General features: G+C 41.2%; 1 protein-coding gene across 9 annotated transcripts in view; it reads left to right on the forward strand.

Annotated features, from left to right (window-relative positions):
• Positions 1–24,512, forward strand: part of KATNIP (katanin interacting protein) — a 56,058-nt gene that overhangs the window by 140 nt on the left and 31,406 nt on the right. For 2 of the 9 annotated variants that reach the window (XM_027750885.2, XM_027750890.2), the window contains exons 1-12: positions 17–155; positions 1,304–1,379; positions 3,008–3,177; positions 7,655–7,737; positions 9,452–9,586; positions 11,586–11,847; positions 13,119–13,268; positions 15,329–15,483; positions 16,513–16,622; positions 17,037–17,151; positions 17,523–17,729; positions 21,508–21,648. In XM_027750885.2, coding sequence (XP_027606686.1) covers positions 1,318–1,379; positions 3,008–3,177; positions 7,655–7,737; positions 9,452–9,586; positions 11,586–11,847; positions 13,119–13,268; positions 15,329–15,483; positions 16,513–16,622; positions 17,037–17,151; positions 17,523–17,729; positions 21,508–21,648 — 1,590 coding nt within the window. In that variant the 5' untranslated portion in view covers positions 17–155; positions 1,304–1,317. Of the gene's footprint in view, positions 1–2; positions 156–1,303; positions 1,380–3,007; positions 3,178–7,654; positions 7,738–9,451; positions 9,587–11,585; positions 11,848–13,118; positions 13,269–15,328; positions 15,484–16,512; positions 16,623–17,036; positions 17,152–17,522; positions 17,730–21,507; positions 21,649–24,512 lie in introns of those variants that run through there. The other 7 variants (XM_027750886.2, XM_039389567.1, XM_027750889.2 and 4 more) reach the window with 7 other exon arrangements.

A 24,512-nucleotide genomic window follows, 5' to 3' on the forward strand; every position in this document is an offset into this window, starting at 1 on the left:
GTGTCTGTCCGGGGGCTCGTCCTGGGGGCTCTGTCCATCCGGAGGCCGTGCCCGTCCGGGGGCTCTCCTCCGGTGTCCGTGTCTGTCCGGGGGTGCGTGTCCTTCGGAAGACTCTGCCCCGCGTGGTCCGTCTCGGTCCGGGGGCTCTGTCCAGGGTCAGTGTCCATCGGGGGGCTGTGCCTGGGGCCAATGCCCATCCTCGGGCTGTGTCCGTCCGAGGGTTCTGCTCTGGGGTCAGTGTCCGTTCGGGGGCTTTGTCCCTCCGGGGGCTTTGCTCCGAGGCTGTGCCCCGGTGCCCGTGTCCGTCCGGGAGTGCGTGTCCGTCTGGAGACCCCCGGCTGGTCAGTGTCGGTCCCGGGGCTCTGCCCGGGGATCAGTGTCCATCCAGGGTCAGTGTCGGTCCCGGGGCTCTGCCCGGGGATCAGTGTCCATCCAGGGTCCGTGTCGGTCCCGGGGCTCTGCCCGGGGATCAGTGCCCATCCAGGGTCAGTGTCGGTCCCGGGGCTCTGCCCGGGGATCAGTGTCCATCCTGGGTCCTTGTGGGTCCCGGGGCTCTGCCCGGGGATCAGTGTCCATCCTGGGTCCGTGTCCATCCAGGGTCCGTGTCGGTCCCGGGGCTCTGCCTGCGGCTCCCCCTCCGCTGCAGAGCCCAGCGGGGTCGGTCCCGAGCCCGTCGGGGGGTCTCGGCCCCAGATACCCCGCGGTCGGTAAAAGACAAAGTACGGGGATCCTTTGTTTGGATAAGATGTGTTGGTGTCACATTTTAACTTGCTGAGTGCGTGAGAGAACGCCCCAGCTCAACTCGCGGCAGCGGCTCTGGGATGCTTGGTGGGGATGGCTGGAAAGGGTCATGTTTCCTGAAAGGGGAGGTAAAATCTTTAATTAGGCACTTTGAAAGTACACAGTCTCTGCAGCGAGTGAGTTGTAGAATTAACTCACCTCGTGAGCAGTACCAGTGCAGGGAGATCACCCCACAGTTGGACACTGAGGAAGCTTCAGCCTGTGCCCCAGGGTTGACTTGCGCATCAGGTCTTGGGTTATAAACTCATTATATAGCATATGCCTTCCACTCTTAGTATTTTTAGGTTCTTCAGGAGCTTGTGAAGTGAAGGGTTCTGAAAAATAGGTAAAAACAACTACAGTTTCCTCTGTTCTTCAGGAGCTTTATTTGCTGCACTGACAGGTTTATGCCTTGTTGAAGGAGGAACATTTTTCAGGTTATACATTCTCATCTATTGAGGGTGCAAGACCAGTGGTACTCCATAACAAATCATTCAGCCTGACAATTATATTCTTATTTCAGCTTTGTATTAAGACATGGTGACTGACTTTGATGAAAAACATGACGAATACTTAATATCCCTTCAGCAGAGAAACAGGTAAGACACACATTTGTTACCCCCATTGGGTGTGAAATACGTGTTCTATTCTATCAAATACCAGCAGTTGTGGTGCAAAGTCTGACTTGCTGTGCTTCAAAGCATTCAGGTGTTTCTCTCTTCTTCTCTTTGTTTGCTAAACACATCAAAGTTCTTATTTCTAGAGGAGACCATGATGTTTCTTCAGCATTTAAAGTATAAATACATTTAGTAATAAAATAGTTCGCTGGCTGACAGGGAAGATTTTTGTTTGTAGAGCAAAAACTTGTAGATTTAGAGGTAACTGGCAGCTCATGATGTGTGAGGATATAGTTATGAGGAAAGGTTTTTATGTTGTCAGAAATACAGAAAAGTGGGAGATGAGGACATCCAGGTTGCTTTTGCAAACTTCAGTGTCTTTCAGACAAGTTTCAAACATTTCTTTTACTGTTTGTTCTTATGTACCTTCCTGTCATTGTACCCTGGACAGATGAACTTCTTAGTTAATTCAGAAGGGCCTGCAAAACTTTCTTATTGGATTCCCTCCTTCACCACAAGCCATAAGATTTTTACTCAAATTCTGTAATGAACTGGTTCAGTGAAAAGACAAAAAAAACTTAGAAAGCCACAGCTATGCTAAAAAAAAATATCCCATTTTTGTGAGCACGGGTTTCTTTTGTGTACAGTATCCCGAGTCAGTTTTTGAAGAGAATAAAACCAGTCTATTTAATGATTGAAACAACCTGCATCCTTAGTATCAGAGCTCTAATTCTGGATTATGAATTACAGTACAACAAGCAGGTGTTGTACTGTAGGTATGCTGGGGGCATTTGGTGTTGGACACATCTGACAGTTTGGGGTAGTGGGGCTGCAGAGCTGCCTGTGTGGGAGCAGGTCAGGCTCCTGCTGCATCCAAAACTAACAGAAACAGCCCAACTTTGCCACAACTTCACCAGTCAGAGAAGTCTGGGGTGGGTGTAAGAGAGTGGTGGCTGCAGGGGATGGGGGGCTGTGCAGGGGCAGGTGCAAATTGTCACCCACAGGATCCCAACCTCCTGGCCTGCATGTCACCTCACCAAAGGAGCTAGGATGGACTGGGTATAAGCCATGGTGAAAGGAGAGAAGATGAGACTTGGAAGAGGGAGGGTAGGTGTTTCACTGAAATTGAGCCCAGGGGAAGGGCATTTTTTAAATATTATTTTACCCAGCCTTCAATTTTCTGGTATCTCTAACTGCACTATTGACTGGGGGCTTTTTACCTCAAGTTTCAAAAAAACAAACAATATTTTTCTATTCTTTTTTTCTTGAAAAGACTTCAACCATTTTTTTCAAGCTTTTTGGAAATTCTAAGTAAAACTCTGAAAAATTCTTAAGAAGAAAGGTTAAATATGCCAAATACCAATTGGAAAAAAATAATGTGAAATGAGAAACATCGTGGAAAAAATGTCAGAAGGGAGAGGCTCGGTCAAACTTCATTTTGTCACAGTGTTACAGAACAGGAACAGATCCTGGAAGCTCTGTTCTTAAAAGTGTTGTTTGGACTGTGAACATATTTTTCACCTCTGTGACGTGGTGTGTTGTATTTATTGCTGATCTGACCATCTGTACGTGCACCGCGTAAGGATGAATTATTGTCCTTTCTGCTCCAGGTTACTGGAACGGTTAAAGAGAAAAGATCCTGTGCAGATCAGGCTGGAGCAGCTGGAACAAGGCTTTTCTCTCTATGTGAATGGAGCTAATTCAGAGCTGAGAAGCCACCGCCGAAAAACCAACTCCCACGGCTGCCTTAAAAACGAGGCAAAGGCCTCCAGGACAAATGGTGAGTTCCGTGGGAGCCTGGCAGAGAGTGCAGGTAGAACTGTTTGGAAACTGCACTCACTGGAGCTGTAATTCAGTTGATGAAGTCACTGGCCTGGCTGTGATAAAGAGGCAGCACCATTTGAGCTTGGAATGAAACTCCATGGGACTCTTTCATCCGAGTGCTTAAGCTGGTTGTGTGTAAGGAACAGTCTCAGCAACACCCTGTCAGTTTTTCAGTTGATCCCTGACTAATTCCAAGGTTTAACTTCCCCGCCTCTTCATTTGTTAAACAGCTCTAACTAAAACTAGAAGATTAGAAGTGTATAGAAATTGTCAGTGTAAAATAATGGTGTATCTTTGTCTGAGACATAACACCATTAATAGGATTTAAAATCTGATGGACTTCAATGTTATCTTAAGTCTGGTGTCCTGAGGACAAATGACATTTGATGACATAGACTGTAATCAAATTATGACCAGTAATAGCTGCATTAAGCTCATAAATGATACTTAAGCTATAATAGTTGTCTTAAAAAGGCAGCTAATCTTTATTTAAATATTTGAAGTAAAGAAAATCTACCATTTTCTCCCAGTGATTAGTTGGCTTTATCTAAAAATGGGTATTTTGTTTCTAATTTAAGTCTGTCTGTCATTGAGAGCAGTGTAGTGACAGGAATAATTTTGCATGCATGAAGGTATAAAGTATGAGCTTACTGGCCTTCTAATCTATTTAGCATAATGAAAAGAAAGTTGATTTTACTAAATCCTTGTGTAAAGCAGTTTACTAGGCTTAGTCAGTTATATTTACCTTACTACAACCTGTCCCAGAGGGTGTTTTTAATCTGTTGCTGTGTAGATGGTCTGCTTAAGCTTTATTTTCACCTAAAAGTGAAGACAAGGAGTTAAAAAAGTTACTTAATTTGATAATTTATTATGATTGAAAGTTTATTAATCTCAACAATACTGGAAACTAACTTTTCCTTCAATAACCATGACTCTAACTTAATTTCTCTTTTATTTTGTTTTCCTGCCACACTGGGTACATACTACTTGTATTCAAGTTTAAGTGTGTTCAGCTTAGCTGTGAAACCTCGTGTGTAGTGATGGAAAAAGGTTCATGCTCTTGGATATTGGAAAATGAAGGAAATTTTGTGCCTTGTCACTCTGGGTTAATACACTTTGAGGGAGCAAAGCAACACCTTTGGCCTTTTGATCCAGAACTTGTGCAGGGATATTGTGGCAGCAGCTGCAATTGAACTCAGTCAAATTTCCTCTCAGAGTTCTGCTGTGCAGTTGTTATCTCTGAGCTGATCCAAAGTTCATTATTTTTATGGTCACTTGATGCTGTTTGATTCAGTTAAGGTAGAATACTTGTCTTAGGGACCTTTAAAGACTTCAGTTGCAGTCTCTGTTCCTTTCCTCAGCTCCATCAACTTAGAGATTGTGGCATTATCTCTGCAGAAGACAACTCAGTGCTGTTTCTTCCAGTGTTGATGTTTTAAACACATGAAGCTGCAATGGAAGATGTCAACTGAATCATCATCCTGTCATTTTTCTTCTTCCATTTCATTTTGCCACGGGAGTCCAGAGGGGGAATTATTGTGACCTATATAAGCTTCTTGCCTGGGAATTCTGCTTTAGCAATTTTGTGGTCTCTTTCATTTCTAGGCATTTTTCTCAATGATTGAATATGATTTTACTTACAGAATGATTCCTAGCTGGGATGCAGCACTGAGTTTTCTTCCCTTTCTGTCTCTCATGAGAGTTATTGCATCATTCATTTCTTCTAAAACATCCATCTGTAGGATTAGTCTTCACTGAAAAATTAGGAATATGTGGTACTTAATAATCCAGAACAGGCACAAATCCCTCTTTCTGGTTCCTAAAAGTGTCATCATAAATCTACTTGTCAGGACTATTTTCTTTGTCTATGTTCCCTTGGAGTAAATAATGATAATAGTGATTGATAAGCTTTTATGCTTAGGATTGGTAAATGAATTAAAGTAAATGATGGACTTGTAGTGAAGCTGAGCTCTAGGTGTCCTGTCATTTCTTTGGGTCTATAACCCACACATAGTTTCACAACTATGTTTGTACTTCCAATGAACGCCTGTGTGGTCACAAAGTTGTGGTTTAAGGGTAGCATGGGGTCTCCTTTGATTATGACTAATATTTTGATGATGTACTGCTGAGTTCTTGCCTCCTGGAATAGGCACTGTCAGCTCAAGTCTCCAAGGGAATGATACCAATGATACCTATTCCGTGTGCCAGAGCAGGTGGTGGTTGGTATTCAGATTCCATCCCACCCCAAGAAGGATGTTTTTGTTCTAAAGTAATGTTTGTTGCACAGATGACTTGCTCAGCTCCATCAGCCTCTGCCTGGGGTTTGAATTACTGTTTTTCCTGGTTTATAGAGACCTGGTCACATGAATCCATCACTAAGAATCATAGAATCACAGAATGGTTTGGGTTTGAAAGGGACCTTAAAGCCCATCCCATTTCACCCCCTGCCATGACAGGGACACCTTCCACTAGCCCAGGTTGCTCCAAGCCTCCTCCAACCTGGCCTTGGACACTTCCAGGGATGGGGCAGCCACAGCTTCTCTGGGCAACCTGTGCCAGGGCCTCCTCACCCTCACAGCCAAGAATTCCTTCCTAATACCTGATGTAACCCTACTCTCAGTTTGAAGCCATTCTCCCATGTCCTGTCATTGCATTGTCTCATCAATAGTTTCTCCAAATACTCAAACAACTCTGAGAACCAAATACTCAGCAGTGGTAGCACAAGTCCTACCCTGTACCCTTTTCCTACTTACATATGTAGGATACATGAGTGACTTCTGGGCAGTTGCTTGGAAGAGATGGATTGCTCAGGGAGTGAAAGATGCTTCCAGTTCTGTCCCAAAGCAGTGGCTGAGTCTGAGCATTGTAACCTCAGGGCAATTCACTCAGTGTCAGAAGAGCCCTGAAGCAATCAGCACCAATGCTAATTAATAACTGCAGAGTATTTCTGGAGGTACTTAGGAATAGCTTAATGGAGTAGCAGGAGCTCTACTTCCTTTTCCCCTCTGTTCTTAGTCCTGTTTTGGGCCTATGAGACAAATACCTTGCACTGAAGCAATAGAAAAACATCCTGTTCTTGCTCTGTAATGTTACTTATGATCAGTGCAAATTGACATAAGCATACACTGTTCCCACAAGAATGGTCCTACCCCGTTCCTGTTTCCTCCTGTCTGCTCGTACCAGCATTTGTGCAATCTCCTGGTGAACCAGATTGCACAAGTGGCTGTAATTAAACTGAATCTTTTTTGGTTTTTTGCAGTCAAAACTTGCCCGCATCAATTCTCTGTTGTCCAACCCAAAAAAGCAAATGTGTTATTGAGAGCTGTAATGAGCAACCTGATCTAATTTTGAAGTAAACCCTCCTCTGAATGGAAAGCTGGACTAGGTGACCCTAGAGGTTCCTTCCAAACTAAATCTTTCTGTGATTCTATGACCTTCGTAGACAATTGGTTCTTTTATTGGTAGTGCCAGTTGCTGCTGGCTTAGGGTGACCATTAAAATTATGGCTGAAAGAAAAAAGGTTTTGCATCAGCTGTTTTTCTCCACTGAGAAGAAATGGAAGCTGTAAATCTGTCTTGGACACAGGAAATGAGATGCCTTTATTTAGGATGCTACTGAGAGTGTTGGTGATGCCCTTATTCCATTGGGGATGCTGATGTGACCTGCAAGATGTTTGTCTCTGTCTCAATCAAAGCACTGTTCCACTGTAAGCTGGGGGCATGTCAAGCACAGGAACCTTTAGTTTTCCTTGACCATACAGAGATTTTTTGCAGAAGTTCCAGCACCAACTCTTCCTTGCCTTAGAAATGAAGGCTAATTGTTGTTTGTCCTTCATTTATGGCTTGTACATGAAGAATTCTTCTCTGCACAGTGTGTTAAATAACTTATACATTCTGTTTAATCTGCCAATATCTCATGTTGCTTTAATTTGAGAGTAAATGCACACAGTTCCTTTGTAAACTCAGCACATCACCTGTTGTTCAGAGAACCCTGTCTGTCAGAGCCTGCCTTTGGTAGTAGGGGTTCTGGGCTCAGTTGTCTTCCTAAGACAGCTTGTTGTGTACCCAGCTGGGGCTTAGAATGATGTGCATCCCTGTTCTACAATATATTTCTAGACTTTCTAGACAGAAAAAGGGATGCTTCACCTGCTGTTAAGCTGATGTATCTTTAAAGAGTTTGTTCTCTTGAATACACAGGGTGATGATTGTCCCTGAAGAGATTCCAAGCTCCTACTCCCAATATACAACTGGCCAGGATCTGAAATGGAATAATGTCTCTGTTGCTGATACCATTCACATCTCAAACACTTGCTCCTCTGTCCTCATCTGGAAAAAACCCCCAACATAAACCCCAAACCAAGATGTGAACTAAGGTGTATATTGCCACATATTGTATTTCTGTTTTCTAATCCTTGTATTTGTGTTCTGAAAAAGCAGCCCAGCTAGGGGAGAGGGAGTTGCCAGCACACAGCACACAGACTGCACCCACCAAGATCCAGCGCAGGAATTGGCTCCAGGTAGGAAGCAGATGGAAAGAATGGGTGTTTGAACTCATCCTTAGGTTGGAAATAATTTCAGGAGAAATCGTTTGCAACTTGTAGATAGGTGGGAATCCCGTAGAATCTGAGTCTTGGCTTGATGGGGTGCTGAGTGACAATGTGAAATAATTCTGTGGCCAGTTTTGTGTCTACTTTAAAGCCTGAAGAGGCAAATCTCACTGAAAGGATCTGGTTTCAGTGACATCTGTCACAGAAGCTTTTGTGGCTTGGACATGATTGACTCAATGTGTCCTCCAGCAGAACAGCTGTTGCTGGACATCTCTGATGGCAGCCTAGAGAATTTATCCAGTGCAAAGGATGGAGAAACACATTTTTGAGAGACATCCCTGCCTGTCACTGGTGTTCTCCACACTGCAATAGGGTTGAGAGACACAAAAGTGTAATTTGCATAGCTTGAGTTGTAATTTGTGACAAATTCCTGTAGATCATAAGAGAGGAAAATGCACAGAGATGAAAAAGTATCCTATATATAAGAAATTTGGAGCCATTAGTTACACAGTTGTTGGTTCAGTGGAGAAGCATCAATGGTCTTCTTTTCTTTTGACCTAAAGAAGGATTTGAGTTAACCTGTCAAGGAGTGTGGCTTAATTAACAGAACAAATGGGAATTCTGAACAATGGAGACATGTCACCCAGATAATTACTCTACTTGATTAGCAGTTGGCCTGGCTGTCCAGTGGCTGGGGATCAGGGCCTGTGTCACTGTGGATCAAGTGTTCATGCCTTGCAGGTTTGCTTTTCTTCCAGCAAATATTGCACATTTGAGCTTTTAGGCTGCATTACTTTATTTACCACCCTTACTGCTTCAAAGTTGAGTTTAATTAATTCTCTCAGCTGCTATTACTCCCAGTAGATCACTGCTTACACACTGGCCTGTCAGGACTTGTTTGCTAAATTTGCCACATGTGTAGCAAGTCATAACCTGTGTCATTCCAGTGAAGAAGGAGGCACATCCTCTGACTGGATTGGAAAGTTAGCTAAATATAGGCAGCTATACTGAAAACTGGCCACTACCTGGGACTAGTTTAGGATGATACTTAAGTCTTTTATCCAGTTGGATGGGAAGATAGCAATTATCCTAATGAACAACTGGAATTATTTAGCTAAGGAAATATGCAACCACTGAGTAAGATGGAGGTTGTGCTATTCAGCAGTTTACTTTCCCAGTGATTTTCCCTGTGGGTTTTTTGGATAGCTGGAGGACCCAGCAATTCATGTCCAAAACTGCCAAACTTGGGCTGTGCTAAGGTGTGTTCTGAGGAGGGAGGATACACTTGCTGAAAGAACTCGGTCTGTCAAAAGCCAGGTTGCCTTAGGATATTCCCTCTGGGACATCTCTGCCCCTGGCACTTACAGAATTGTAGGGGAGTGTGTGAACAGCAGATAATGAGGTTTAATATCACTACACAGGCTTCTGTGTCACTTTGCCTTTAACGAGACTGTCCTCTGACCATTGTTCACTTAGGAGACACTGGGACAGCAGCAGCAGGTCAGGAGTTTGACCGAGGTGGTTAAACCATAATTTAGAGGCCCAAAGGTGAGCTCAGGGAGGACAGAAACCTTCTCTGGAAGAAAGGGGAAAAGCAGTGCTTGATGTAGACATTGTTATGTAAAATGTGATGATTATTCTAGCACCAAAGACATCTAGTTTCTTTGAATGCTTCTTTTAACAGAAAACTGTGGCAATTAAAACAGAAAAAGGGGGTAAACTCTACATTAAACCATCTCTTCAGTACTCTGAGGATTTTGAACCTTATGAAAGCTTGACCTTGGAGACAAATGGTGATGATCCTCTCCATTACTCCCAGGTACAATTGGCAGTTGCCTTCTATTCTACTCTGTTATTCATGGTGGTGTCATTTGAAATGTGAAAGGGCCCAGGGGTCAGTCTTGGCTGGTGTGCAAACCCAGAATATAGTGGTTCCTTCATTAGGTGATTCTGCATTGTTGAGATGTGACATAAAGAAGGAAAAAATGAAAAGTAAAGCTTCTTTTGAAAATCTGGCCTCAGTCAGCAGCACTGCAAAGCATTAAGTCCTGTTTTAAAGAGGTAGAATATTGTCCCTGTTGGATTGAATCCAATTGCTGTTCCTGCAAGGAGCCTTTTTCACTTCATGGCTGTCCACATGAACATCACTCTTGGCTGTCAAGTTAGAGAAGGCTGAAACAACAACTTTTTCTGGGTTTGGGTTAGTTTTTGAGTAATCATGCTAAAATTTTTGCATATAATTGTTTTTTCTAACAAAAATCAGACTAAAGTTTTAAAAATATTCAAATCAATACAGTCACTTTCCATCAAGGGTTGTTTTTGTATGGACTGTGCAGCCTTCTCTTTGATTACTAATTGCAGTTTGTTCTGGCACACCTCATGAATGTCCTGTCCTTAAAAAGGTGAATAAATGAACAAAAATTTATGGATGTTTTTCTGCTTAACCAATTAATGACACCAGTAAAGCTGTTGTGGGTAGTGGAGTAGCATCTATCTGTGAAACTGTCTGCAGATCTTATCACTGACATCAGACAAAATTCCCAAGCATATTTTCCTAGCTTGCACCTGTCTCTCTTTCCTATATTGCTCTTGAGTTTATGATTATTTTTTGCTCTACAAACTGGTAACTTGTTTACAGTGATGGATATTTATAATCTTTAATAATTTTAAACCAAACCCCCCACTTTTCTTTTTATTCCAGATGGAAATACTTTTTGGTTTTCCTGAAGCTATAATGTGTTTTCTTGAATGTCTTGGTACAATGCAGATGCATGAGGTTTCAAACTAAAAGAAAGCCTGTACCATTTCCTGTCAAATACCTAGAAATATTAGTCTAGACTGTCATAAAGACATGCTCCATATCAAGGCTCAGGTTGCTTATAAACCCTCTTTTGAACCTAACTTTGCCTGCTCTTTGTAATATGCATCTGTCAACATGGATTTCCTAACAAGTGTAATCTGTAGCAGCTCAAAGCTTTCATTGCAAACTGAACATACACTGTCACAGTTCATTTGTACCTGAAGTGGCTTCAGGTTTTCATTTTATGTAGTTTGCTTACCTATATTTATCTCAAAACTCTAATATCAACAAAACAGGGGGGAAAAAAGCATTTAAGAGATGCAAGGTCTTTTCCTTTTGCTTTCATAAAAGCACACAGCTCTCCAGCATCATCTGTGCTGTTTGTGGCATATAATGAGAGAGGCAGGGCAATTTTTTCCACATCAAATTTCAAAATAGATTAATTTTTGCATAAAATCCTGTTACAGTGTGTCCACTTCAAAAAAATCTGTGCAAACTGGGAGCTTAACCCATTAGACCACAACTCTTTTCCACTGGTTTTTGAAGTACACATGTGTAGAAGGCAGGACTGTTATCATCTAGCCAAGTACTTATAAAGAATTTGATATTACATGATATTGGCAGTCTTGTCAAGGCATTTGGAAATTCTGGATTGCAGCTACTCTTCAAATAGAAAGAGACTGGACAAATATATGCCCTTGCCCCCTCCATTACTCACCTCCTGCTTGTAACTTATTCCTAAAAAATTGCTTTTGCACGTAAAAACTCCTTGGCCTACAAAATGTTCCTGCAAGGATACTGATGAGGAGGGACAAAGGAGTTGTAGGATGAGTTTTCTTTACAAACCTTATCAAAGGAGTGAAGACACAACCTAGGAATATGAATATTTTTAGCTGCATCGTGGCTTTGAGTTCATGAGGACATTTTTTTTTCTCCTGGGTAGGAAGAGGCAGCCACACTGGTTTATTTTAAAATACACATTTGAGCTTTTCTGACAGATCTGTTCTTATTGTACCAGGAATTGAGGAGCAGCTTGCAACACAGTGTAGAAGAGGAAGGGATGGAAGAAGACTCTCTTAGTGATGACTCTGACTCTGTTGAAGAGGATGTATTTTCAGAGCCATCTCCCACTGAGGAAGACATTTCAGGCTTTGAAGACCTTCATTTCCATGGCAGTAGGTCACTGCAGAAAGAGGTTTCTGAGCATCAGGATGTTGGGAGGTGCTCTGGCCTTGATTGTGGTGCCCTTACTGTGCTGGAGTCCAACCAGGATCAGAGCAGTGAGTCTCTGTGTGCTCTCCCCTGCTACAGTACTGCAATAATGATTCTTTGAGAGCAGTGCTTTTAAGGGAATGGCTGGTTAATCATTGGGGGTTACTCCATACTCTCATTTTAATCTGCTGATTTGGAAGATTTGCATCTTCTTGCTCCTTTATTAAGAATTTTTTTTCAAACACGAAGATGTAACCCTAGTTAATGCCCTGCATCACCAGGTCTAGACACTTGAACAAATATTGTCTCAGATTGTCTGTGGGATTTCTCAAGAAATTACTATGTTTTTAATAGGTTTTTGAACTGTTTTTGCAGTAATTCAGGCAGCCAAACCTTCCCAGTCTCAACTTTATTTCACATCCTGAGTGCTGGATATTTCTTGTTATAGTGTGTGCTATTTATCCTCAGTAAATGATATAAGCCACTACTTTTTGTGTCCTTTGGAGACCTCAATGTCCAAACCCACAACCAGTCACTAGGTCTCTAAGGTATTTAGCTTGTCAAAGGTGAAGAGTTCAGGCAGAAACGAGACCTAGACTTACATTCACTATTTCTCAAAATTCCCTCCCACTCATTTCAGGTTCAGTAATTGGTTTTGGTTGTTGGTTTTGTTTATTCTTTCTTTTCCTTATTCATAATTAATTGCATAAACTAAGAGGAACGATCTTTGAATAAATTGAGCAGAGGATTGTTCCTCTCATTATCATTGATGTGAGTGGAGTGTGAATGGGGAGGGGGCAGAGGAAGAGATAGGAACAAAGGATGGAGCTGCAGTGAGAACAAGATCTTTGGGAGAGTACATGATTTTTTGTCTAGAGAAAGGTTTCAAACCTGTAAACAATGGAGGCATTAATAATTCTCAAATAAAAAAGGGAAGAAGTACTTAGATGAACTACACTAGGCAACCCTCTAAATAAGACAAGATTTAGTCAGTGTTTTAAGAATTTATTTTAGTGTAATGTGTTAACAAGTGACTCAGGAGTTCATTTTTATTTTGGCTTTTCTTGACAGTAATGCAGGTAAATACCTGGTAGAGATGAGATCTATTGGTACACTAGAATAATATTTTTATTTTGTTTCACTAAGTGCAAGCCATGCTTATGTGCTTCTGTATCAATAGAACAATATCAATGAGAGGGAGGGAGATTATCACTTTAACTGTGCCAACATAATTAAAGCAGCAAAACCTTAGCAGTTAGGATCCAATAATTTTTTCCCAGGATGACTGCTCCTAAGTAACTTCAAAGTTGATTATTTCTGTTTCCTTTTGATGTTGCAGAAGTGAAGCCAGTGCGAGTTCTCTCTGCCAAAAGAAAGGACAGTGCTGAATTGTACATTCCTGTCAGACCAGTCATGGTGAAAAACAGAGGCACTCGACCACTCTCTGCTGAGTTCTTGCACCAGGAAAGACACGAAAAAATTTGTTCTAGTAAGAAATAAGAATATATGATGTCAATAAGGAGAGTTTTCATGCTTTTTCCACCTCTGGCTCAGATGCAATTTCAGCACATATCTGTCATTATGTGATTTTTTTTAGCTGTCCCTCTCCTGCCTTTTTTTAGTTGTTTTTAACAACTCGAGTGTTTTCACTTCAGTAAAATTGTGAGAAGATCCAGCGCCTGCAGACTTTAGTCTTCTGTATCTTTACTATCTTCCTTCTCTTTTTGTTTCCACAGAGTAAGACTTTTTGCCTCTGCCTTTCAGTCCTTGCACTTGATCTGTGTTTTCCACTTTCCTCATGGAGATCTATTCCCCATGGTATTAATGGAAGTGTGTCTTCTCTAGATCAGCAATTGATGCTTTGGTGGAAGATCTTAACATGATGTGTTTATAGGAATAAAAATGGCATGTTTTTTCCACAAGAATAAAGGCATAACTTTCCACAGCACAACAAAACAGCTCTTTTGCTGCTTGGGACTGTACTGGAATTACACCTTGAACACTAGAGATCAGTCTCCAATGCTGAGTAGATATGCCAGTATCTAGGACCATTCTGGAAAATATTTTTCCTGGACTGAAGAACAACATTTTGCAGGCACTGCTACTTATCTTAAAAATCTGCTGCTAAAATGTGGCCTTTACCTAGGGAAAAAACCCAACAACACACACCAAACCCCAAAACTAGGGCTGAAATCATGACTGCAGCTGTATTTCAGTGCAATCCTAAACAAGTCTGATGAGTTTTGAAAGGTCTGAGATGAAGTTTTCAGACATGCCTTACTTTGTGGTTCAGATGCTCTTTTCAAAAGAGCAAAATCCACTCGTGTCCCAAGAAAGCAATAAGGCTAATGGTTTTGAGAAGTCCAAATATTGGTTTCTTAATTGGCAGAAAACCAAATGGAGGAAAAGAAGCTAATTCTTTTTGGCTTCAGAATAAATCCCCTTTGTAGCTTCTGAGACCCTCACCCACCATCTGTCTGAGCAGATGCTTGCTTTGACTGCTTCCCAAAGATGTGTGCAGCATTTCCTCAGGTTATAATAGTGCTTGTTGGAACTGTTTCTGCCCAGCTATCACATTAAAGCTCTAATTTCATTTCAGGGGGATGATATAGTACAGAAAAGTAAACAGGACTTTATCCTGTCCCTATTTTTGCAAAGATGGATTAATGCTCGTTGAAAGGTTTCATGTGTGAATGTGTAAGGAGTGTGAATGCATGCAAATCTCAGCTCAGTTTTGATTTCTTGTCTTTCAGGGTAGACTTCATCTTACTTGCATCCACTGCACTGTACTCTCCTGCTTAGTAAACCTCCCTGCAGCATTGTGAGCTCTCCGAAATATCAATCTGTTCAATATTTCCACTCAATCTAAATGTCTTTACAACTTCAGTCTCTTTTCTTCCCTTGACTTTCAAAGTCCTCAGCTATAACCACTGTGCTTCTCTTTTGAATATAACCACTGTGCTTCTCTCTTAGTCCAATCTCAGATCATCTGTTGTTAAATTTTATTTCCTTTCTTTTAAACCTGTTTATAGGCTGTGATGTTTCTATTTCTCCTTGAAGTTTGGGAAGATTGGGATGTGTATGGGCATTGTGATGACTACTTAAGTGATAAGGTGACTTATTCTGCCTTGCAAATAGAAAGTCCTGGCTCCCCTTGTTTTGCTGGAAGACTCTGGGGATTCCTCCAAAATAGCTGAGCACCCCAGTTACACTGCAAAATCTTGCTGTGCTTAAATTATATATGCTTCTCTTTCAGTGGACTATCACAAGGCAGTTCCACTAAATACCAGAACAAAGCAATCCAAAACCATAAAAATGATGTTTCTCATTTGTCAGTTTTCCTCTCGTTACGATGCTGTTTTAACTGTTTTCTAAACTAGATGTGAATCTCAACATAAAACCAAAGTGGAGGAATTCAGCCTCACTTGGGATAGTTACTGCAAAGCCCTGTGTCAGTGACTGAATTGGATGTTTCGAGTGGATGCTGCTGTGATGTTCCATACCTGTATGTCCAGACAGATAAATGTTTCTTCCCTCTCTTGGTGGCAGGACCCTTAAGTCGACCAGAGAGGTCACTGTCAGCAACTCGGAAGAACGTGTGTGAGAAGGATCCTGATCTCTCGGTTTCAGCCGTGGTTCAAGCCATGAAAACTGAGAATGAAGCCTTGCAGAGAGACCTACAAAGCTCCACAGGCCCTGAAAAGGTGTGGAAAATACCAGAGAGAGCTGTTTGATCGAGTAGCAAACCCCCCATGAATTACAATCTCTTGTACGTTGTGTATGAATGGATGGTGATGCCTCTTAAGTGTAATTGAATTTGTATTATTCTTCCATAGGGTTGTTTTCTTTAATCTGCTTCCTCAGGATAGCATCCCACAGTTCTCTCTTGATTACAGGGATCACTGAGCAACTGATAGACCAGCAGTATGATGTGTCTATGCAGTCAAGTGCACAGCTGCAGGCCCAGTTGAGCCATTTTCATCCTGGAAGCTTCTTAAACAAGATAATGTGTGATTTCCGTACCAATAAATCCTACATTCCTGCAGGACTCATTAATGTGGGCACTCTTCCCTGTTAGTACAGTGTCATGTACACTGCTAGATCTTACTGAGGAGGAGCTGGTATGGGTTTTCTGTGTGTACATCTCTTATCTCCAACAACCATGTTTAAAAACAATTAAAAACTCATCTTAAAAACAAGAAAATCAATAAAAACTAGCAAAAATGTGCAGTACAGGCAGAGAAAGAGCATTGTAAGAAATTTAGCACGTTTCCTCTGTTTTCTTTTAGGTAGTCACTGATAGTTCTGTATTTAAAAAAAGAAATCTTTTTTTATTCTAATAAAACTAAGGGGTTTTGGGATTTAAAAGTGTTTATGATCCATTTTTGGAGAAGGAGAAAGTCAGTAGACCCGTGCCAAAAGTTTGGCCAACCCTGATTCTCACCAAATGTACAGAATGAGAATTTTTTACATATATATTATATATATATATGTAAATATGTGAAAGTCCTCAGAATATGCTTTTATGTTACTTTTCTTCCATGTAGAAGATCAAGCTCCAAGCTCAGGTCTTTCATTGCTAATCAAGACCAATTCTGTTAAATGTGCTTTAACTCAGTACAGTTACAGATGAGCTGGGCCCAAACTCTTATTTATTCCAGAGATGCAGACTGATGCTCATTGGTATGTGGAGAACAATCTGAATGAAACATGTTCATCTTTTTCTTCCTTAGAAGAAATCTTCTGTTTCATCTCTTGTTTCCTCAATGACTGAACCTCCAGAAAAAAGCCAGACAAGGAGTGCAGTGACAAAAGCTGAGAGAATCTGTCCTTTTGGAAGCAGGTATATATATTTGCTTTAGGCTAACTTCCTTTTTTCTGAAGAGAGATTTTTCAGAATGCCACTACACCTGGTAATCTTCAAATCCCTCAGCAGTAGCAAGTAGTAGCAAATCAGGGAATCCAGCCTTGGGCCAGTCTCTGCAGAGCAGGGATCTGCCAACATCTTCCTTTATTGTATTTATATAACCTGGGCATTGCTTTCTCAGAACCAGCTGTGAACTGGAGCCCAGTTTTTTAACCAAACCCTGTGTTTTTAAGATGGGATGCTGCAGCAGTTCCCATTCAGTGTGAGCCTACATGAGTTTTTCTGTGGGGTGTGTGAATTCATCTTATCATCTTTTCACACCAACTAAACTGTTTCTTAAAAATGCAGGAATTATGAGGAAGTAGCACATAAAAGAATATGTTGTTTCAGACAAAAGAAGAAACTTCTGAAAGTCTTTCTGGAGCATGAGAGCCATTCTGCCTGTGACAATGACAGATCCCTGGCTGATGACAAAGCTGAAGCAGATTCCATGTTGAGAGAGAAGGTTTGTGTGTATTTGCACCATAATTGATGCTTCCCAGAATTACTAAAATAAAAGTACAGTGAATGATGTGTATTCCACTGATTCTGCCCCATGTCAACTAATAAACCTATGGCAGAGTTTATCACTTCATCAGAATGACAAAGGAATCAGACAAGGAACAGGGAGCTGTTTTCTCTTTGGGCTTTTTGAGAAGGTTGGTGTGTGGCAGAATTGGTGGAACCCCGAATGAACTGAATACCATCCAGATAGCCTTGACTTTGCAATCTTTCTCCTTCTGACCCATCAGTGTTGCAATCTTAACAGTGTTTGTTTTGTTCCACACTTTACTGTTTTGTCACTTAAGGTTTTTACCATATTTCATTTTGGTCCAGGTGACAGCCAGCGTGGAAGTGCATGATGCCATTTATGTGACTATGGAACTGCTTTCCAACTGGGGAAATCCAGGAAACGTGGGCCTGAGCCAGGTGGAATTCTTTGATTTACACGACGAGAAGATCTTTGTGTCTCCCCATGATGTGGACATTCGAAATGCTGACAACCCCGGGGATTTGTGCTGCCTGGTCAATAAGAATTTAAATGTAAGACAGCCTAGCCCTGGATATTAAAATCTCTCATTATAATATAATACTCTATCACCAGGTTTTTTGTTCAGAAACATGATTGCATTTTGAACCTGACTGCATAACAACTATGATAATTTAAAAGACTACAAATATTGCCTATTATTAACAAATCCAGCTTTCCTCGAGATGTTGGTATTCAGTTATAACTTTGCTTTAGAACAGTGTTTGAATAATTTACCTGACTTGCTTAACTAAACAATTGGATGGAGGAAGCTTTAACTCTGCCTCCTTATATATTAACTCTGTGGCATTGTCTTGGGTAAAAGAACACATTCAGTTTTTAAGTTTTGTGCTGTAGAACGAGATCACAAAACTTTGAGAACAGTGAATTTCACTTTTTTAGAGTGTGTGTGCTGATAAACTGAAGTAATTCTTGTGGTCTCAAGGTATAGGAGCTTCACTGCTAATTTCTTTCAGATGTTTAATATGAATTTTATAGGAGAGTAGAAAGAGGGCAAATATGCAGTGTTTTGAAATTTAGTTGAAACTCAGTATGGAGTATTATTTCCAGACAAATATTTTTACTTGAAACATCTTTCTTACTGTCTCCTGAACACTGTAGTGTGGTGTCTAAATATCCATTCTCCTTTACAGGCTGTGTATCTGACACTCAGTAGTAGTAGTAGTGACTCTCAGACTCTCCAGCTAATTATAAATTATGTAGTAATATCTTCATTAAGCCATTATAAACCTGTTGTTCTCAGCATTACTCATATATTTATATATCCCATTATTCTTAAGTAATGAGGTTTTACATTTCATTGATTAATATATTCCTTTGATTTGTGACACTGTAATCTCCTCTCTTGAAGCTGGAAGGGTATTGCATCCAAGATGCAATCTGGACAGGGAATACATTCTTAAGATTTGGGAATGGGATACCTGAACTGCAGGTTCCTTCAGAAGTCAGACAGCATTTCCAGTTTGTGTACATTTCAGGAGAGCTTTTGGGTGCATTAGAAAACCCAATAAATTAATCAATCTCCAAGGAACTAATATTTTCAACAGAATGAAAACTTGACATAAAAACTTATTACGTGGAAAACTCCTTTTACCACGCTTAAAACACTTCCATCTTTGTTCATTTAGGTGTACATTTGTCTTTGAGAATAGACAATAGATTGTCTTACTGAACATCAGGGATTTTATTTTATTAGTTTATTTATTACCCTTGCAGACTTTTAAGAAGAGCACTTGAATTGCCTCCTTCCTTGTACTTTGTGATATACTATAAAAGAACAAAAAGCCTGGCAGAACATCAGGTGCTCTCTCCTAACTCGATGTAGATTAGAGATAAGGAAGAAATAGGGTGAGGGTGGGGAGGCCCTGGCACAGGTTGCCCAGAGAAGCTGTGGCTGCCCCATCCCTGGAAGTGTTCCAGGCCAGGTTGGAGGGGGCTTGGAGTAACCTGGGCTAGTGGAAGGTGTCCCTGCCCATGGCAAAGGTGGAACAAGGTGATCTTTAAGATCCCTTCAAACCCAAACCATTCTGGGATTCTGTGATAATGCTTGATAAGACATAGATTAGGTATTGCATTGAAATTGTTTTCTGTAAACCTTTTTGATTCTTATACACATATATAGGTCTTTTAAACCTCAGAATAACAAGGACAGGTAACTGTAATTCTAGAAATATCTAACAAGGGTATTTCTTCCCAGTGGTGAACCCTTAGAGCCACGTCATTCCCCTTCACACTGCTTGAGTCTTCCTTTGCTCTCCATCAGGTGCACCTTCAGTGCCCACGCAAACCAGTGTCCCACAAAATCTAAGACTAGAGGTTTCCACTCTCCCTTTTTGCCTTGATCCAGTTTGAATTCCAACTCCTTAACCTGTTCACCCTGATGGTTCAAAAAATTTTTGGGCTGGATTTTCCAGCTCTATTTGCAAAGACAGTAACCCCAGGCTCAAGTACCTCATGTGAAGGCAAAGACATCACCGTCGCTCTTGGTGATAAAACATGAGAGTCCTCCACAGTTTCAAGAGTTTTGGCATGGATTCTTCAAGGTGCCTTCAGTTTGTGGTGTCAGGTCTTTGACATGCTGATGGGGATTGTAACAGCTGTGAGTTTGTGTAACCCCAGCACTAAGCAGTTACTTCCACTGATAAACCAGAGATCTCTGTGCCTCTCACTCACAGTACTGGCCCGGCTCTGATGTACCTCCTGTTGTTTGGAGGGTCATGTGCAGCTTTACAGAGAAACTGGTGAGAAGCATGGAGAATTCTTTCCAGAGTCCATTTTGGTGCTGAATCAGGTACCCTCCTGTGAAGGCACCTCTGACTCTCAGTACACACCAGAACCTATTGATTTCTGGGGCATCAGGTCCTGGCTGGAGAGGTCTGCAGGTGGATTGCTCATCAGATGTTGTATGCTGTTGGGAAATTATTTTTTAACCATTCTTGTTCATAGTATGAGTTCAAAAACATGATGCAGCTTTGAAGTTGACCCTGGAGTTGGGTTCACATGGATTCGAGGGCTATCTTTCATTCCTTTGATGTTAAGAGGCATCTTTCTGTTCTTCAATAGAAAGTATTAAACCTGTCTGGCACTCTCGTGGCTGTTTTTGCCCCAAACTGACATTATACACAACAACAGTCTCCCAAAGCTTTTTGAGAGGCTTCTGGGGCAGAGCCATCGTGACCTGGGGGAGTTTGGATGTGGATATGACCACTGTGAGAAGTGGATCTGTTCAGGATATCTGTGAACAGGCTGCAGAGCTCTGTCCTCACCATCATTAGGCACACAGCTGAAGTACTCAGGAGGAAAGTTTTGTGATTACTGCCTTCAGGAAAATCTGAAAGACTCGCTTCAGAGTGAAAGGATGTGGAAAAGTACTGACTGTGTACCTGCTGTGTCACTGTATGTACTGTGTATCCTTGAGAACAGAAGGGGGCTAATTTATTTCCTCAGATCACTGAAATGTTACCTGCATGTGTATTCACTTTGTGCCCTTCTTCATCGCTGTTTTGAGATAACATTTGACATCAAGTATATTAATATTCAACATTTTGATTCTAAAGCTCTTTCCTCCTTGCCTCTTTCTGAGGTGCCACCACATCCTTTTACTCCACTTTTGAACATTTAGAGGTAGCAGTTTTTTACAGTTTTCAGAATTGGTACTTTTAAGTCTCTTGATTGCCAGTTGTATGTAAAATTCATGTTGGGAGTTTCTGTGATATCTTTGAAAATATCAAGTGTAGAGTTCTATATAGCTCCAAGGAATAGATCTGTAAGTGATGTTGGCTGTCTGCAAAGCCTGATTAAAATAGAGGCAGGCAATAAAGTAAAATTCTATAAGATTTCCCTCTTTAGAGAGCAAACCAGAAGTGTAAGCACAGGAAGAAACCACAGAGTGATTGTCCAGTGTCCATTGTGCTCAGTGATCCCCTCTAGCACAGGCAAAGCTGATTAATTTGATTAAAATAAACTGGGCTTGCTCTGACCCTGCAGTTCCAAAGCAGGGCAGGCTGCCTGTGGTGTGTGAGTGTGCAGATGCCTCCCTGGGACAGCGAGCAGCTGACCTTTATCTCATTGTCAGGTTCTTGGGAGCTGCCTTAGAGGCAGGAGAGTCGGATTTGCTGCTGGGAAATGAGGTTGAGGTTTTGCTCTTACGTAGTAGGTTTTATTGAATTTTCTAATCTCTGCGTATTCTGCCGTGGGGTGGGGAGTTAATTAAAATTAAAACCCTGCTTGAGGAGGAAGAGTTAGTGACAGTCTGCTTGTGTATGTTTTTAGCTCAGGAAGGAAAGCTGCCTCTGGATGTGCCCTTTCCATCCGCCCATCCAACTGTACTTTGTTATCCGCAATCCCACCCGGTCATGTGACTTTGGTATATCCAAGATCAAGATTTGGAATTACAGCACAACAACTCCCAGTGTAAGTAGTCTTTTCTCAACTACTCTGTACCTTTGCTCTGCCTTGCCTAGGGAAGTTCAGTTTGCTCTTCTTTCTAAAAGCATGAAATAAAAATAGATACAATTTTCTCTAATAAAATAGGAGCTTTGAGGTGTCCCTGTCTGCTGTGAAATTTGCTTCTGTCTTAATTGTAAGTGGAAACAATGTGGTGATAATGTTTTCATAGGCACAATGAGCATTTTCTTTCAAAGCTATTAAAGATCTCTAAAGACCTAATAAAAGGCCTGCGTATTGTGTCACTTAATCCTTTACTGGTGAGAAATAAAGATTGGAAGGTAAGTGCATCTTAATATTCAGGACTCTCAGTTGTTCTATCACAATCTAACTATGTGTTTAAATATGTGTTTTCTCATGTATATAAATGTAAATAGGCTGACTGTTGCTCAAATTTGGGTTTGTTGCTTTAATTAGAATCACAAATTGGTTTGGGTTGGAAGGACCTTAAAGACCATCTAGTTCCAGCCCCCCTGCCATGGCCAGGGACAATTAAAAACTCCACTACTGAGTGCTCATAATAAAAAAATCTACTGTTAGAAGAGAGACATATCATGGCAGATGGCAGATGGTCTCTTGTCTCTGTGTTTGAATGTCACCATGAAAATTATTCTTGTTTGTACACTGCAGTGTTAAGAAAGAAATCCCAGGTACTGGATCAAAGAGGATTTGCTGTCCTGGATTATGAATAAGAGGGTTTATCCCTCTGGTTCTGCTCTCATCCATGTTCTTATATAAGCACATGTGGTAATTTATACATATGGAAATGGCCATGGAAGGGGCAGCTTATACAAATTTACTATTACATGATTTATATTTGTTTTCCTTGAATTTTAATAGCTTTTTCCACTAAAATTGCAGTCTGCAGAATGTTCCATCATCATTAGAGTGTGCGAAAGGGATGCTGTTCTTGGAGGTAATGGTAGGATTTGTTACCAAACCTCCTGAACATAATGCAGGAAGAACAGAGAAATGGATGTCTGTGTGTCAAGGCACTGCTTTTTTAATAAACTGCTATGAAGCAATCTGTAAAATCCACTGGGAGTGTAATCCCATGGATTTTGGTGGAAGTGCAGCAGTTTATACTTATTAAAGAAATGTCTCATTATCCTTAAGGTGATAGCAGGCAGTTCTGCCTAGTTCTGTAATTTGTCATGAGGAAGTTTTGTCTGAGAAGTATAAACCCCAAAAATATAATTAGCTAACAATTTTCTTCCTGCTAGTGTAAGTCCAGAGCCAGATTTCTGTGTGGATTTTCGTAATCATTCTTACTGCCTTTTCCCCCCTCAAATGGCACCTAAGCCAGAGGTGCCCAAGTGCTTCCTGAAAAAAATAGGCAAAGAATTAAGTCAGGCCAGTACTTTTGTATGTTTGAGCTTTAGAACTTGAATCTAGAAGGAGAAAAAATATGTTTGAAGGAGGCTGTAAAAGTCTGATGACATCATTGCCATAGATCCCTCGATTCACTGAATTACAGGGAAGGTCTCAGAGGATGCTTCATCTTGCCTTTATTTACTTCAGATGAGATCTGCAAAAAAGGAGGTCATTTTTAGTCTGCAAGAAGGGAAGAAGTGTAAGAAAGGGCAGCCAGTTCTTTTCAAAGTTGTCTGCAACAGTCAGACATTTTAGAAGTACTTGCTACAGTCTTGAAATTGCGTCGTTACTCGTTGCTGTCAAAACTTTCTTTGTAAGATCCAATATAATGTCTGTGGTGCATCTTCACAAATCTGTGAGTGGAATCAATACTTTAATGCATTAAGGTCTTAGTTTCTCTCCAGTTGGTTCATTTTCTTCTTCAAGTGGTTGCTTATATGTGTGTTCCTCCTGTGCATATGCTCATGTCCGTTCTCTTGAGCTGGAGATTTGTCAGTGCTGCATTACCACTTGATTGACTGTAAGGCTGCAGCAGCTTTCTTACAGCACAATTAGTTCTATAGAAGAACTTTTTTCTTCTCATTCTTGACTTCTTTCCTATTGCTCCTTCTTTTTCACACTTCTGCGAGAAATCAGGCAGAAGCAATTTCAAGTCCTTTATCCAGGGGTAATTCTCAGAAAAGTGCCTCTGGTTTTATGCTTTGTCCTTCGTGCATAAATATCCCTGAAATGGCCAGAAATTGCATTCTTGTTGTCTCACTGGGAGGCACTATCCCAGCAGGCACTCTGAGGGCTGAAGGTGCAAACTGGGAAGGAACACCAAGAGAAACTGTAGAATTACTTCCACAAAATCTATCTTTTTTTTTCCTTTCTGACACTGATCACACCTCCCTGCTTGTTCTGAGACATTGTGCCATTTTAATCACTCTTCCAGGAGGAAAAAAAAAAACCCTGCCTTGGATGAAACATTGGGTATTTGTTTAGAGGGTGGAATTACCCATGTGGAAGGGACTTTTCCAGCCTCCTCATGCTCCAGGAGAGCGGAGCAGTGGTACCAGGGAAGCTAAACCGTGGTGTCAGTCTTTCCCACCAGAACTGATCACTAAGCAACTGAGAGCTCAGAAGAGGGGTGGGAGGGAATGAAAAAGAGCAGTTCTTAGTCTTGTGCCTGCATATGTTTGTTCTCGGAGTCTCTGAGATCTGTTCATGTTTTTCCTCCCTGAGGCTCAGTCTGCTTAAGGATTTTGGTGCAAAAGATTTTCATTAGCTCTTTTCCTGGTTCTTCCTGAATAGATGGTTTTCCTGAGCTATCAGCTGTTACTAATGCCTGCCCCAGTTCAGTCTGTCTCCATTGTCCTACAAATATCCGTAGCTTTGCCTGGTTCATCTGGATACACTTCAGACACCTCTTTTGCTTCCTAAAATACCTGTCTCAGACATTCCAAAGCATCAGAGAA

This window comes from Pipra filicauda, unplaced genomic scaffold (assembly GCF_003945595.2).
Source record: "Pipra filicauda isolate LSUMZ 115617 unplaced genomic scaffold, ASM394559v2 scaffold73_size2923735_pilon, whole genome shotgun sequence".
Lineage (NCBI taxonomy): Eukaryota > Metazoa > Chordata > Aves > Passeriformes > Pipridae > Pipra > Pipra filicauda.